Source organism: Sarcophilus harrisii, chromosome 2 (genome assembly GCF_902635505.1).
Source record: "Sarcophilus harrisii chromosome 2, mSarHar1.11, whole genome shotgun sequence".
NCBI classification, from domain to species: Eukaryota; Metazoa; Chordata; class Mammalia; order Dasyuromorphia; family Dasyuridae; genus Sarcophilus; species Sarcophilus harrisii.
This window is the reverse complement of record NC_045427.1, coordinates 352,103,610-352,119,182: the sequence shown is the minus strand read 5'-3', so window position 1 is coordinate 352,119,182 and position 15,573 is coordinate 352,103,610. Positions and strand designations below refer to the sequence as shown.

The window sequence follows — 15,573 nt, the reverse complement described above, 5'->3', positions numbered from 1 at the left end:
CCTGAGATGTAATTTCCTTCATTTTACCTCCACTTTGCCCTTTTTTTCTGTTACAAACATCTCTAGTTTCCATCTCTAGTTTCTTTTTTTATATTATAACAGTAAAATTGGATTATACATGTACTCTCAATGTATACCCATAACAGAAAATTAGTTCTCAAGAGTTTTTTTTTTCTTTTTACCTTTTTATGCTTCTCTTGAGTTCTGTATTTGGAGGTCAATTTTTTGTTTAGCTCTAGTCTTTTCATAAAAAAATAAAGGGAATTCACCAGTTTTATTGAATGTCCATCTTCTTCCCTGAAAGAACATGCTCAGGTTAGCAGGGTAATTTATTCTTGGCTGTATTCCAAGTTTTTTCACCTTTTGAAATATCAGATTCCAGGCCCTTAGTTCCTTTAAAGTGGAAGCTGCTAGTTCATAAGTAATCCTTATTGTGGCTCCTCGGTATTGGAATTGTTTCTTTCTGGCTGCTTGTAATATTTTTTCCTTGGTCCGATTGTTCTCAAATTTAGCCATGATATTCTTTACAGTTTTAATTTTGGGGGTTTCTTTCAGGAGGCATTCAGTAAATTATTTCAATGGTCATTTTATCTCCTGATTCTATGATATCCAGCAGTTCTCTTTGATGATTTCCTGAAAGATAATTTCTAGGCTCTTTTTTTCATCATATATTTCAGGGAGTCCAATAATCCTTAGATTGTCTCTCCTAGATCTATTTTCCAGGTCAGTTGTTTTCCCAGTTAGTCATTTGACATTTTTTTCCTTTTTTTTTTTTTGTTTTGCTTGACTGATTCTTGTCTCATTGAGTCATTCATTTCCATTTGTTCAATTCTGAATTTTAGTGAATTATTTTATTCATTTACTTTTTAAACTTCTTTTTGTATTTGTTCAATTTAATTTTTAAATGAGTTGTTTTGTTCTATGGAATTTTTTTTCCATTTCACAAATTCTGTTTTTAAGGAGTTATTTTCTTTTTCTGTTTCACAATTCTGTTTTTCTGGGAGTTGCTTTCTTTTTCCATTTTATCAAATTTATCTTTTAATGAGTTATATGCTTTTTCCATTTCACTAAGTCTATTTTGTAGTGAATTTTCTTCAGATAGTTTCTGTTGCCTTTTCCAAACCCTCTTGCAAATTTTTCATTTCCTTTTTCCATTTTTCTTCTAGCTCTCTTTTAAGATCCTTTTAAATTTCTTCTAGGAGAGCCTTGTGTGGTAGGGACCAGATTATATTGCCTTTTGGGGCTTCATCTGGAGACAATGTGCCTTTAATCTCCTCAGGGTTTGAAATTTGTTCTTCTCTTTCATCCCATAGAAGCTATCTATTGTCAGAGTCCTCTTTACTTTTTTTACTCATTTTTTAAAAAAGTTAAGGTCTGCCTTTAGGATAGGGGAGATGCTGCAGCTGAGCTGGGTCAGTGCTGATTCACTCCTAGTGCTGGGTGGGCGTGGCCAGGTCCCGTGAGATTCTGGTGCTTTGGGGTTCACTCTTTACCTTTTGGGTTTGTATTGGATGTTTTATAACTTCTCTGCTGATCTACTGGGTTGCAAACAGGGCAGAGTGGCCAACATTGCTGTAGATTCCTGTTGATTCCTCCCCTTGGAGATTCTCTGCCACATGGAGCTTGTACTGCCTGGCAGAGCCCACACTGTCCAGCAGAGTCCACGCCATCTGTGGAGTCTGCACTACCCAGTGGAGTCTGCATTGCCCTGGGACTCTGTGCTGTCTGTGCTGGCATTTGTACTCAGATGCTTTTGCTTCACTACCTCCCTCCCGTTCTCGATTGAAAGAGACCTTTCTGGTGATCTTTGAAATTATCTTCTGCTGATAATTTGTTGCACTCCCAATATTTGTGGGTTCTGCTGGTCCAGAGCTAATTCAGAGGCTGCATTTCATAATTAGTACGAGGGCTCTTGTACTAGAGAAGGTCAAAGAGAAATGTGTGTCATCTCTGCCATCTTGGCCCCACTCTCAGAAGTCCCCTTCCATTTCTTTAAGATCTAGTAATACTTATCTCTTTCCTGTTCCAAGACACTGTCTCCCATAGCATCTTGTAGCATGGGAGTCTGGCTGTATTCATACTTGGAATAATCTTCCTCCTCATTTCTTTTCTCATGTCTTATCTAAAATCTCACCTTCTACAGGAAACCTTTCTTATCTCTCTCAACTCTACAGCCTGTCCTCTGTGGATTATTTATACTTTATCTTGTATCTTGCTCATTTGTATATAACTATTTGTATGTTATGTCTCCTCTGTTAGAATGTGAACTCCTTGACAGCTCAAAAAACATAATCCCTCACTGATACATTTTTGGTGAAATTGTGAATTCATCCAGCCATTCTGGAGAAAAAATTGGAACTATGCCCAAAAAGTTATCAAATTGTGCATACCCTTTGATCCAGCAGTGTTTCTAATGGGCTTATACCCCAAAGAGATACTAAAGAAGGGAAAGGGACCTGTATGTGCCAAAATGTTTGTGACAGCCATGTTTGTAGTGGCTAGAAACTGGAAAATGAATGGATGCCCATCAATTGGAGAATGGTTGAGTAAACTGTGGTATATGAATGTTATGGAATATTATTGTTCTGTAAGAAATGACCAGCAGGATGAATACAGAAAGGATTGGCGAGACTTACATGAACTGATGCTGATTGAAATGAGGTCATTATACCAGGAGAACCAGGAGATCATTATATACTTCAACAACGATACTGTATGAGGATGTATTCTGATGGAAGTGGATTTCTTCAACAAAGAGATCTAACTCAGTTTCAATTGATCAAGGATGGACAGAAGCAGCTACACCCAAAGAAAGAACACTGGGAAATGAATGTAAACTGCTTGCATTTTTATTTTTCTTCCCAGGTTATTTTTACCTTCTGAATCCAATTCTTCCTGTGCAACAAGAGAACTGTTCGGTCCTGCACACATATATTGTATCTGGGATACACAGTGACATATTTAACTTGCATAGGACTATTTTGCCATCTGGGGGAGGGGGTGGAGGGAGGGAAGGGAAAAGTCAGAACAGAAGTGAGTGCAAGGGATAATGTTGTAAAAAAAATTACCCAGGTATGGGCTCTGTCAATAAAAAGTTATTAAAAAAAAACAAAAACAACATAATTCCTGTGTATCTTTGCATCCCCAGTTTTTAGCACACTCCTTGGCACATAGTAGTTATTGTTATAAATGCTTATTAAAGGGCAGCTAGATGGTGGCCCTAAAGTCAGAAGAAACAGAGTTCAAATTTGGCCTCAGATACTTAATATTTCCTAGCTGTGTGACCCTGGCAAATTACTTAACTCCAATTGCCTCAGCAAAAACAAAAAAAGTTTATCAAGTATTCTCAACTTCTCCCATCCTGGACTTGTGTGACTTTTTTTTTAACAAATGGAAGATTTTACATTTTTCCTTACTGTATTTGGCCTATTGTTTTACTCAGCCAGGATTTTTTGGACCCTAGCTCTGTCCTCCAATGTAACTGTTGGTCCATGCTTTGTGTCATCTATAAATTTAGCAAGAGTGCCATCTACTCCATAAAAGCCATTGTTAAAAAAAAAAAAAAACCAAAATAAAACATTGAACAGTGTAAGTCAAGGACTGATGCCTGGAGGACTCCTTAAAGACCACTCTTTGGGTTGTGACCCATGTAAAGAGTACAGTTTTTCCTTCTACATCATGGCAATTGGGACAAGGTGTCTCCCTACCCTCATCCATAGTCTGAAAAATTCACATAAAATTATTCAGCCCTTCCTTTATGACCAGAGAAGAAATCTGAATTATTATAATAATAAAAGATAAAATATGTTAATATCCTATAACTTTATACATATATTTTATGTATTTCTGACTTTTTAAACCTTTTCTGTGTCATCTGGTCTTAATGTATCATCTGTGATTCTGTAAAACTCCCCCCAGATTCCCATTTAACTTTTTATGGCATTTCACAATATATCTAAACTGCAAATGGGGAAAGTTGTGGTATAGAAGAGATAACTGTAGTTCCAAATTCAAATAATTGTGCTATCATGCAGTCCAGGTTTTCCATGTTCTATATACTATAACCCTCTATCATATTAATTAGATTGTTTTAAGCCTCCTCAATGGATACTTGGGAATTTATTTTGGACAAAAATTGTTATTTCAATTAACTTACAGTGTGAAAGGGAAGACACATAAAAGTAAGCTGAAAAGTTGGCAGAGGGGATATCCATTGGGGGCATGGTAGAGAATGTCTGGAGAGTCAGGAGTCTAGTCTGAGCAGGAATGAAGACCTGGACAGTTTTCCTGAAAATAAGTTCTCAGAGAATAATCCATAGCATCAGGAGTGCAGTATGGAGAGGAAATTACAATCACTTAAGCCTCCTAGGTAAACACTAAGTTATTCCAAGGAAAGTTTTTAACATTTAGGCAGAGGTTGGAGTTTCTATCTTAATTTACATCTCTAGTTATTGACATATAATTTACATCTCTAGCCTCTGGACTTCTTGTGGTTAAGACAAAATTCAGGTTTATGGGATGTTTAGGTAAAGAAATAAGAGTATATTATATATAATGTCTATATAGTGTCCGGCCCTAGAAGAGGAAGTTGGGAAAAAATGGGACCTTTTCTAGGGATTTCATTCAGTCTTTGAGGACACCTGTGCATGGATTGTTTGTTCCAAGATGGCTGTAACCCTATCACTGAGAAATCCTTCCTCTTCTTCTCCCACTTTCTTGTGGCTGGTTCTATCTGGCTTAGCACTCTATGTCTCAGCTCCTTCTCTGTTTAAGACCCTCAGAATTGCTAGATGGTTCTGAGACAACTTCTCCCTTTTCTACAAACTCTTCAGGGCCTGAGCAAGTGAAGCAAGTGTAGATTGATTTAAGGAACTGTATAAATCCTGTTTACAATCACCTCTGATTGATTAAGTCAAGCAATTTTCTTAATTAAGAAAGATGATTGCAGTTGGTGGGGGTGGGAATGGTCATGGATTGGAGATAATGGACATTCACTTCTGCAAGGAATTTGTGACTTTACTAGGGATACATTTTTAGAGGAGGCTGATTTGGAGCTATATTTTGAAGGCCAAGGTGTTGGAACTCCCTTCCCCTTCTCCATCCCATCTCTTCACTTTGAAGTTTTCCTGAAGTAGGCAGAGGTATCTGAGAGGAAGCTGCTTCTGAGACAGAAGGACTCTGGAACATTTTTTTAGGCTCCTGAGAAATATTGACCCTTTCCTCATTATCTGAAGCTGGAGCCCCAGATGGCCCCATGGGACTAGAAGCTAAGAGGAAACAACTGAAAAGAGGAAGTAATATGTGACTGAGTAAATAGGAGGAAGACTCTGAGTTGGAGCTGAGGCTGTAAATTGGCCACTCTGCAGTCCTGGCATAACAAGGTTCAAAGACGAAAGGACCCTTGGAGACCATCTGATCTAACCTTTTCATCCTATAAAAAAGGAAACAAAAGCTCTGATTTTTCCAAGTCACACAGCCAGGAAGGAGAAGAATTTGATTCACATCATCATCTTTTGAATTCGATTCCAGTGATCTTTCTTTCACACTTAAGCTGTGACTAAATGGGGACAAAAAAGACCATGCAGGTGACCTCAAAGGTAAGTAGCTACCGGAGATAAGAGTTAGGAAGTGCCTTAATCTCCTGAAGACAGTAGGGGAAAATTCCTAAACTGTGACCTCTCTAAGGAAGAGGCTGACCCATGGATAGTGGGACAGGGAACCCACCTAAGACTTGGTATTTCAGTGTTCTCAGAGATCCTGGTCCTGAGACAAGGAGGGTGTTAAAAGTCATATAGCACAAGCCCCATAGTTGACATTCTCATTATCCTCTGGTTCCAGGAAATCTGTGGTCAAAACAGGGATCTGAAAAAAATTCTAGAAACAAAAAATTATTATTTCTAAGCTGATAGTTTTAAATTTTATATATCCTGTTTCAATCTCTCTGCTGACCTCCAATCTTACATCTCTAACTTTCTTTTAAATATCTTGACATGGATGTGCAGTAGACATCCAAAACTTAATTATGTCCAAAGCAAAATTCATTATCTTTCCCTCCCCCTGACTTCTACCTTCAATATTCCATTACATTACCCTCCTGATTGCTCAGTCTAGAAACTAGTCTAGGATTCATGCTTGATTCCCTATTACCTCTCACATCCCACATCCAATCTGTTGCTAAGACCTTCTGATTCTACCTTTGCACCATTTCGTGTATAGATCCTTCTCAACTATTATCTACACTATTGGAATAGTCTTCTGGTGGATTTGCCTGCCTTTAGTCTCTCCCCACTTCAATCCAACCTCCATCTTGCCACTAAAGTGATTTTTCTAAAAGGCAGGTCCAGTAATATCACCCATACCCTCCAACACCCCACTCAGTCAACTCCAGCGATAATCCCTCAGACTCAAATAAAATCTGCTCTGTTTGGCATTCAAAGAAGCCCTTCATAACTTGGCCTCCTCCTATCTTTCAAGACTTCTTACAACTTATACACTACACCACATTCTCTTAGATCCAGGAACACCGGCCTCCTGGCTGTTCTGTGAACAATACTCTCCATCTCAGATGCGGGTATTTTTTCTGGATGTTCTTCCTGCCTGGATGTTCTCCCTCCTCTACTCTGCCTACTGATCTCTCTTGCTTGGAATTGTATTGTAATTGCTTGGACTTAAAGGAGTCCCGATTACAATTCCATCTTTTACTGAAAATCTATCCTGTCCCTTCTTAATTCTAATGTCTTCCCTCTGTTAACTATTTCCCATTTATCTTGTATATAGCTTTACTTTGTCTCTCCCATTGGATTGTAAGTTTCTTGAGGATAGGAATTGTCTTTTACCCTCCCTTTTTTTTTTTTGTATCCCTAATCCCTGCTACTTAATAAATGCTAAAGCATAATAACTTTAAAGATAACAGAATCATAGAACATAAAATGTTAAGTCTGAAAAATAACTTAGAACATAAAATATGATATCAAAACTGGAAGAGACATTAGAAGGATCACAGATTTAGAGATAGAGGGGATTTTAGTGGCTCAACACTCTCATTTTATAGATGAGGAAACTGAGATAATTAGCACTTATATAGCACTTTAAGGTTTAGAAAACTTCTTTTGGCTTTTGGCTCTCTTAGCCAATTTAATCTCATATGATCAATGCCTCAGAAAAGATAATACAGTGCTCCTCTCTAGAAAAATTTTTGCATTCTGAGACAAGGAGGTACTGGTTGAGGGCGGGGCTGAAAATATCTCAGAGAAAGTTGGCTGAGATGTGTAGCTGGGATGGTCAGAAGACAACCTCTAAGATCACAGTCCTGAAGACCACTGGCATCCTGATTCCCCATCTGCCACTTAGAGAAAAGTCAGGTGTTGGGGTAGAGGAGAGGAACAGGCTCCAGATGTTCTTGAGCTCTGGAAGAAGCAATCAATCATCAAGCATTTATTAAGTATCTCCTATGTGGTAGAGAGCTAAGAATACAAATATCAAGTGTGAAAAATCCCTTCTACATTTTAGTGAGGAAACCTCATAATGGGCAATAAAACTGTCTGAAGGGGGCCCAGAATCCTAAACTGGAGGGAATCTGAGGAACAGATTACGGGAAGAGCCAGGCTGCCTTAGAGTCCTGCAAGCTCCCCTTCCTCTAGGGGTCACAGAGAGGGAGGCTGATCCAAGGTGACACAGTCTGCATTTGAACCAGACCGAAACTTTCCAGCTCCTACACCAGAACTTGTCTCTTACAACCTTTGCTCTTATCTAGACAGATAATGGGATTGGGTTCTGCTTTTTTTCCCTTTTTCTAATGGGGCATAAGAATTGATTCCTGTTTTAAAGGGCGATGCTCTGAGAAGAGGGAACAAGGGTAAACTGTGAATCAGGGCTAATGGTCTGGAAGGCTCCATTTTCTTTGACTTTGGGGATATTGTACATACAATTTGTCAGTCTCTGTCTCCCCCTCACCCCCACCCCGTCTGTCTCTCCTTTATTTCTCTGTATCTCTGTCTCTCTGCATCTCTGAGTCTTCTCTTTCTCTGCTTCTCTATCTCTATCTCTGTCTCTTTCCTCTTTCTGTTTCTATCTCTCTGTCTTTGTCTTTCTCTGTTTCTCTCTGTTTCTGTCTCAATCTGTCTCTCTCTCTCTCTCTCTCTCTCTCTCTCTCTCTCTCTCTCTCTCTCTCTCTCTCTCTCTCTCTGTCAATCTCTATCTCTCTGCTCCCTGTCTGTTTGTGTCTTTATCTCTCTGTCTCTGTGTCTGTCTCTCTCTTCTGCTTTTCCCCCTTTCAAATGTTCCCAGGCCTAGAGTTACTCACAGTTCCCCCTCCTGTTTGGAAGGAACTGAGGGTGGCCCCATGGTAGAACTAAGCTCAGACAGTCACAACAAAACTGCAAGTGATTTTAAAAATAAAATGAGGAATCAAAAACTGGAAATGGTCCTTTTCAGGCCTATGGTATGGTGACAACTTAAAAACAACTGAAACACAGAGAGCATACTGCTAGTGACAGATATGAACAGGGTACAGTGTCACAGAAAGGTCCTGTTAGGCACAGAGAATCTCAGAATCAGAGAGCTGCAGTCCCATCTCTCTACCCAGGATTCATGTCCACAATAATCTCACTGATTGTGCTGAACTTGCTACATCTGAATGATTCAATTATGAGACATACCTGATGGTGATGCAGGTAAACTCTGTAAAAAACTGTCCCCTTTTGGTTTGTAAAATAAACACTCTGAAATTGTGTCCCCTTTGATCTGTAAAGAAGGGAGATTGGAGCTCAGGCCCTCCTGAGAAACATATCTTCCCAGACAAGTTAAGTGGTATCATCCGACTGGGCCTTTTTAAGGCAAATCACTCTCTCCCTCTTACCCCTCCCCCCAAATTGATAGCCGGATTCCCATTCAAATTCTCTTGGGAGATCTGGGCCTGATATTGAGTGACTGAAACTCCAAGATGAGTATCTAGGCCTGAGGGGGCATTGGCTTTCTTTTCAACCTGAAACCTGAGCCTCAGATTTCTATAAAGGATATTTCTAAACTCCTGATCCTTGCAGAAGTCTGGAGTAGGGCATAGCTGCCTGCCATGATTCCTGTCTTCTGTGAAGACATTCTCTTCTCAGTGAAAAACCTTTTGTTATTTCTCTGCCACTGAGGAAGTCGGTCTCCTAGCAAAGATGACATCTCATCCTACAATAAACGTCCCTTTTTGTCATTTAAACCTTATTCACAATGGACCTGCGCTGACCAGAAGGGGATTCTCACCACTCTAAACTGACACTAACTTCATCAATGGGGTCTGAAGACAACATCTAGCCAGATATGAGCAACGTCAGAGAATCACAGTATCTAGGAGACATCGACATCAATCTGCTCCAACACATGGACCAAAGAACTTCCCCTAGGTCCCCTACCACATACCAGATCAGGTTCTTTTTTTATTTTTCAATTAGGTTTAAATGACTTAACCATGGTCACATGGCTAGTAAGTGGAAGTCATATTTGAACTCAGGGCCTCCTCACTTCAGAGCCAGTGCTGCACCACCTAGCTGCCACATTTGGATCGTTCTTGAAGTCTTGCAGGAAGGGAGGATTCTACCTCCTGTCAAGATGACCTGGTCCACATTTGGACACTTTTGGATTGTTAGGAAGTTTTTCTTGACATTAAACCAAAATTAGCTTCTTAGAAATTTATATTTCTGTCCTTTGGAACCAGATGGAACAAATATAAATCCTTTTCCCCACAAGAGTCCCTCAAATAATTTTGATACAACTTAGATTGCTGTCCTAATTGTCTCTTGTTCAGGCTAATCATTGCCCACCCCCATATGATGCAGATCCAAAGCTTTTGCACCACTTTGGCTGCCCTTCTTTGAGCTCTTGCCAGCTTATTAATGTCTTTCTTGAGATATGGTTCCCAGAATCTTTGAAGTTTGCTGAGTTCCATAAGAACTCACTCCCCTATTCTGGAAAGTGGTACTTATTCTAACACAGCTTTAGGTTGCATTGTCATTATTATTTTTTTATCATTGTATCACATTTCTGACTTTCATTGAGTTTGTAGTCCGCTAAGAGTTTTTCAGACAAACTGCTGTCTAACATTGCATATAGTTGTGAAGCTGATTTTTTTGTACTTAAGTTTAAAATTTTATATTTATCCCTATTAAATTTTATCTTATTAGACTCTGGCCAATCAAGATCCCTTTGGATCCTGTCATCTAGTGTGTTCCAGTTTTGTATCCTCTGCAAATTGGATAAGCATGCTCTCTAGGCCTTTATGCAAATAATTTTTTTCAGGTGATCCCTATTTTATTATTTACCCATAAAATAAAATATCCAAGATACACAATCATAAATGAAGACATTTAAAACTTTCTCTCCTGACTCTCAATGATTATGAAATGCTACAGGCAAACAAATTAACGCCTTCATATCATTAACAATCAAATATGTCTTTCACTTTTCTACTTTCCCAGAAGAAAAAAAAATATATATATAGTAAATTTTTATATGTCTTTTTATAAGTTAAGAGAAAAAAAATTGAATCCATTATGATCATTAGTCCCTCTAGCAAAGTTTCCAATTTTTTACTTGAGAAACATTTTCAAATGATTTCATATAGTCATTTTGAATATGACCTGTAGTTAAAGACTCACATTCATAATGTGGAAAAATTATATAAAATTCTATTGTAGTTCAAATATTATGCAAATAATTTATAAAACTGTTATAAACACAAAGCCCAGAATAGATCTCTGCAGTACTTCAGAGAAGACTTCCTGTCATATTGACATTGAACCTTTAACAACTTCTCTGAGTCCAGCCATTCAATCATTTTTAAAATAAATGATTATATTAATGAACAATCCATTTCTCTATGAGAACAGTATGAAACACTTAATTGTAGGTTTTGCTAAAATCTAGGTAAATTACATAGGCAACATTTTCCTTACCTACTAGTTTAGTAATCCTGTCAAGAAAGGAAAAATGAGGTTAGTGTGGCCTGTGCTATGCTCGGTGAAGCCAAAGTTTAGCTCTTTGTGATTGTGGTTAACTCTTTCTAAATGTTCTGCCCATCTCTTTAATGATCTGTTCTGGAATTTCCCAGGAATTGAAGCCAAGTTCACTGGCCTATAGTTTGTAGATTCTGTTTCCTTCCCTACCTCCCCACCTTTTTTGAAAACCTGGACATTTGCCATTTTCTAATATTATAATACCTTTCTCATTTCCCATGCATGGTCTTTCAAATATCATTGAATTCAGGAAGGAAAGGGTTAACCTTGATCATAAGGGAAATCAGTGACTATCTCCCAGATATGACACGATAGCATAATAATGTACAAATTATAAAGTATATGTAAAACGTTTTGTAACCTTAAAGCCATGCATAAATATCAGTAATGAAGATGAAAGGCAACAGGAGTGTCCTTTGGACAGCCTGCACCAAGGCCTGGTACCAATAGTCAAGGCTCCCTGGATTCACTGGAAACTGAGATCTCCCTAATAACAAGAGTCTCAGTCCTATAGTCTGAGAATGGAGCTTATGAATCAAATGATCCCAACTGTAGGAAAGAGAAGAGTGTGGGCTGTTCTTGATCCTTACAATTTTGAAAGTGGCAGGTGAGAGTTTGAGCCCATCTGTCCTTCTGGGAAGCCTGGGGCATCTCTCTTTTTTGAGGGGGAGGGCAATCTCTTTCTATAAGAAATCTTTGCCTTAGAGTTCAGATCAGACTTCATCTGCCAAATAGAAGATAAGGAAGATGCTATGATTCCTATGATTTTTTTTTTTTTTTTGAAGCCAGATTTGTGCATGACTCAGTGGGACTGCCCAAAAAGTACATCCATATAGGATAGAGGCCTGCAGTTCTTGGGAGAGGGAAATGTGAATGCTAGCCAAGCTGGATAGCCTTACCTTCTGCTGGAGACTTATAGAGTATCCCTATGTTCATGTCTTGCCTTAAGGAAAGGGCTAAGAAGCAGGGAATCCTGGCTGAATTCTTAAAGGATTTCAAAGGGAAGAGAGGGAGCATTGATTGATCTGAGTTAGAATGATAGAATCCAAAAACATAGGATGACAGAACTAGAAGGGAGCTTTGGTTATAGGATTTAGAGTTAGGATGGCCTTTAGAGATTATCCAGCCCATCCCTCTCATTTTACAGATGAGGAAACTGAGGCCCAGGGAGCATAATGCCCCTGGTTACTTAATAAACTCATGGTAGAGCCAAACCTGAAACTCAGACATCATTTGGAAACATCCCCACTGATCAAGAATTAGATGAGGAAAAAAAGGTTGAGGTTTATCCACAGTTCCCTTATAGCTTCCTCATTTCCTCAGTTCTCCTTTTCTAGCTAGCCATCACAACTTGCTTATCATAAGTTATAATAAAATTATACTTTTTTTTTGTCTTTGTAAACGTAGTAGCTAGCCATCACAACTTGCTTATCATAAGTTATAATAAAATTATACTATTCTTTTTTTTGTCTTTGTAAACATAGAGCAGTGCCTTGAATGTAGCAAATAATAATTATTAATATTAAACATCTAGGAAATACTTAATAATTATTAATATTAAATAAAGCTTGTTGAATTTCTAACTGGAAAGAACTTTGAACAAGTCATACCTTGTCACTTTACATGTGAGAAAATTGAGGCTTACCTTATTTGCCTGCTGAGGTCTTCTCCAGACTATACAGTACAAAGTCTGCCCCCTTTTTATAAGCTTTTGGGTCTTCTCTTGGACCCTGGACCTTGGACCTTATCTTCACTTGGTCATCCCTCAGGAAATCTGCCTAACCCTGTTTCAGTGACTCAGGTCTCCTGCCATCCATGCTTCCTTTACAGAAAGACACCTGGTCTGGAAGATGCATTTCCCATTCAACACACAAATCAAGGTGGGACTCTTAAAGAGATGGTAGATAAAGACCTTTAGATGGTAGAAACAGACAAAATGTGGATGAATAAACAAACATAGAACACTTTCCTTACAATGTCAACTATGAGACAGAGGATGCCAATGTATTCTCCATTTAAAAGATCAGAAAACTAGAAAGTGACTCATCCAGGGTATAATAGCTAGTAATTTTCAGAGCTAATATTTGAATGTGACTCTAAATCCAGGATTCTTTCCCAAGGATGAGAGTTTTCCCCCATCAAACTGGAGTTGGCAACCCAAGACAAAACCACTTCCCTCTCCCTTCTCTTCCCTATTCTGAGTTTCAAAAGACCACCTAGGCTAAGGATCTTGTTCATCTCAGCAGCTCACCCTTGAATTCAACATTCAGGCCCCAATGCTTGGTATAAACTATGGAAAAATATTTGCAATATGTCCCCTCAAGACAGTCCTTGCTATGTTCTAAGAAGGACAGAAGAGTACATATGCAGCAAGGTAAAATGTCATAAGGACCAAGGAGAGATCCAGCAAAGTGATAGGAGAAATTTGAAGGAAAGATCAGTTACGGGGAAGTGAGGATTGAGAAAGCATTTTGTGAGTGTGTGTAAGGGCCTATCAGGGCCTATGGGAAAATACACTGTATATAAGTGGTTTCTTTCTTTTTTTTTTTCAATCAGATCTTATTCTAGTCACAATTTTCATTTATCATCCATCGTAACAAAGATTTAAAGAAGAATCAATTACATCTATCATGTTGGATAACGTATAAAATATTCCATAGCAACAATTCCTCACTTCTGTAAAGAGAAGAAAGGAGGTGCATTTTTTCACTTCTCTGGGGACTGAGCTTGGTCATAATCATGTGTGTGTGTGTGTGTGTGGGTGGGTGGGTGTGTATGTATGTGTCCTAAAGTTTGTCGTTGTTTTTGACACTGAGGAAAAAGCCCAATTCTTTTGAGTCCTTACCAATTAACCTCTTCATCTTTTGATGTCTTCAAGTCATTGTCCTGACACCTGAATGGTCCCTGCTGTACTCGGCCTGGAACATTTTTGGGAACAAGGATTTCCCTTGCAAACATCAAGTTCAAAGCTGAGGGGGTTCCCCATGGGTGGAGGGAAGAAAAGAAACACAACTGGGTGTGGTTGTAAAGGGCTAAGCTGGTGGTTGTCAAGCCCGAACTAGCTATGTTTTCTCAGCTGAATTAACTGTTACCCCACCCTTGCTCCAATAGCTCAATCCTGCCTCAGGTTTCCACCTCTTACAAAAGCCTGGGGTATAAGGCAGGAAGGTTTCCCAGGTAGCCAGAAAGCAGAGAAGTTTAGTGAAGAATTGGGGGAAAATAGATCAAAGTCAAATTGCTGTGGGATTTAAATACCAGATTAATTCCACTAATGTTTAGGCACTGGAGAGTCCCTAACAATTTTTGAGCTAGAAGAATGATTCAATTATTACAATTTAGGGAAGGTGGATTAGCAAGCCCCTTCCTCTGGGGAGTATTCAGGTCTCCTATCCATCACTTCCCTCTAATCCTCTGCCTCAAGCAGGATTCTTCTGAGCAGGGAGAGTGAAATATTGTCATCTCAGACCCCAAGGAGAGCAACTTTTCAAGACCCTGGCCCTTGGTCTTACAGTATTTGGCTGCTCAAATGAGCCTCTTCCTTAGCCAGGAGAGACTTCAGCCTCCTGGGAACTGGGAATGGGGAGCATGTTTGAGGCCTAGTTATGCCTTTTTTTTTTAGCTTTTAGCTTTTAGCAACCATATTTACTAAAATCATATAGTAAGAACAGTACTTATAAAAACATTTCCTGCCTCCCAAGTAATTTGATTGGACTCTCCTACTAATACATACAGATGAGAAATAGAAATCATGAAGGAACCAAGACAACTCATAATTCCACAACTGCCATCTCTTGAAATCCATTTTCTACTTCTTCATGCAGTCTTCTCTTCAGCTCAGGTCTTGAATACTAAGCCTAGATCTTTCTTGAATCTTATCTTCTTCTCTTCCTCCTCCTCCTCTTCTTCCTCTTCCCCTCCTTCTCCTGTCCTCTTCCTTTTCCTCCTCCTCTCCTTTTTCCTCCTCCTTCCCTGCAATTGGGATTAAATGACTTGCCTAAAGTCACACACCTAGTAAGTATTCCTTGTCTGAGACTGAATTTGAATTCAGGTCCTGCCTATGTCACTATCAAATATCAATAATATTCACCCAGCAATAACACTATTTGGTATATTTCCAAAGATAATTAGGGGAAAAGGCAAAGAATTTCTATGTTTCAAAATGTTTAAAGCAGCTTACTTGTGGTGGCAAAAACCTAGATATTTCAGGGATGCCCATTAATTGGAGAATGGCTAAACAAGTTGTGAAATATGATTGTAATGGAATACTACTGTGCTATAAGAAAGGATGAACTCAATGATGTTAAAAAATTGGAAAGATTTGCATGAAACATGAAGAGCAAAATGAACAGAACTGAAAGAACATCGTATACAGTAACAGCAATATTGTTTTAAGGGTGACTTTAAACTAATGTTCTTTTGACTATTATAAATAGCCAAATTAATTATTATAAAGGTCTATTTGCACTATCTGCAACCAGAGAAAGAACTGATAAGTAGAAATAGGTATAGAAAAAATTACATATACATAATATATTATATATATATATACACATATATATTATGCACCTAATTGTGT

The 15,573-nt window shown here is 38.6% G+C and overlaps 1 protein-coding gene across 2 annotated transcripts in view; it reads left to right on the top strand.

Moving 5' to 3' along the window:
* Nucleotides 1–15,573, top strand: part of PLD4 (phospholipase D family member 4) — a 47,409-nt gene that overhangs the window by 11,199 nt on the left and 20,637 nt on the right. The window contains exon 1 of one of the 2 annotated variants that reach the window (XM_012550021.3): nt 5,299–5,597. The exons of the other annotated variant lie outside the window; for it this stretch is intronic. Within the exon in view, the coding sequence (XP_012405475.1) occupies nt 5,562–5,597 (36 nt within the window). The 5' untranslated portion in view covers nt 5,299–5,561. Of the gene's footprint in view, nt 1–5,298; nt 5,598–15,573 lie in introns of those variants that run through there. 2 annotated transcript variants of the gene reach the window in all.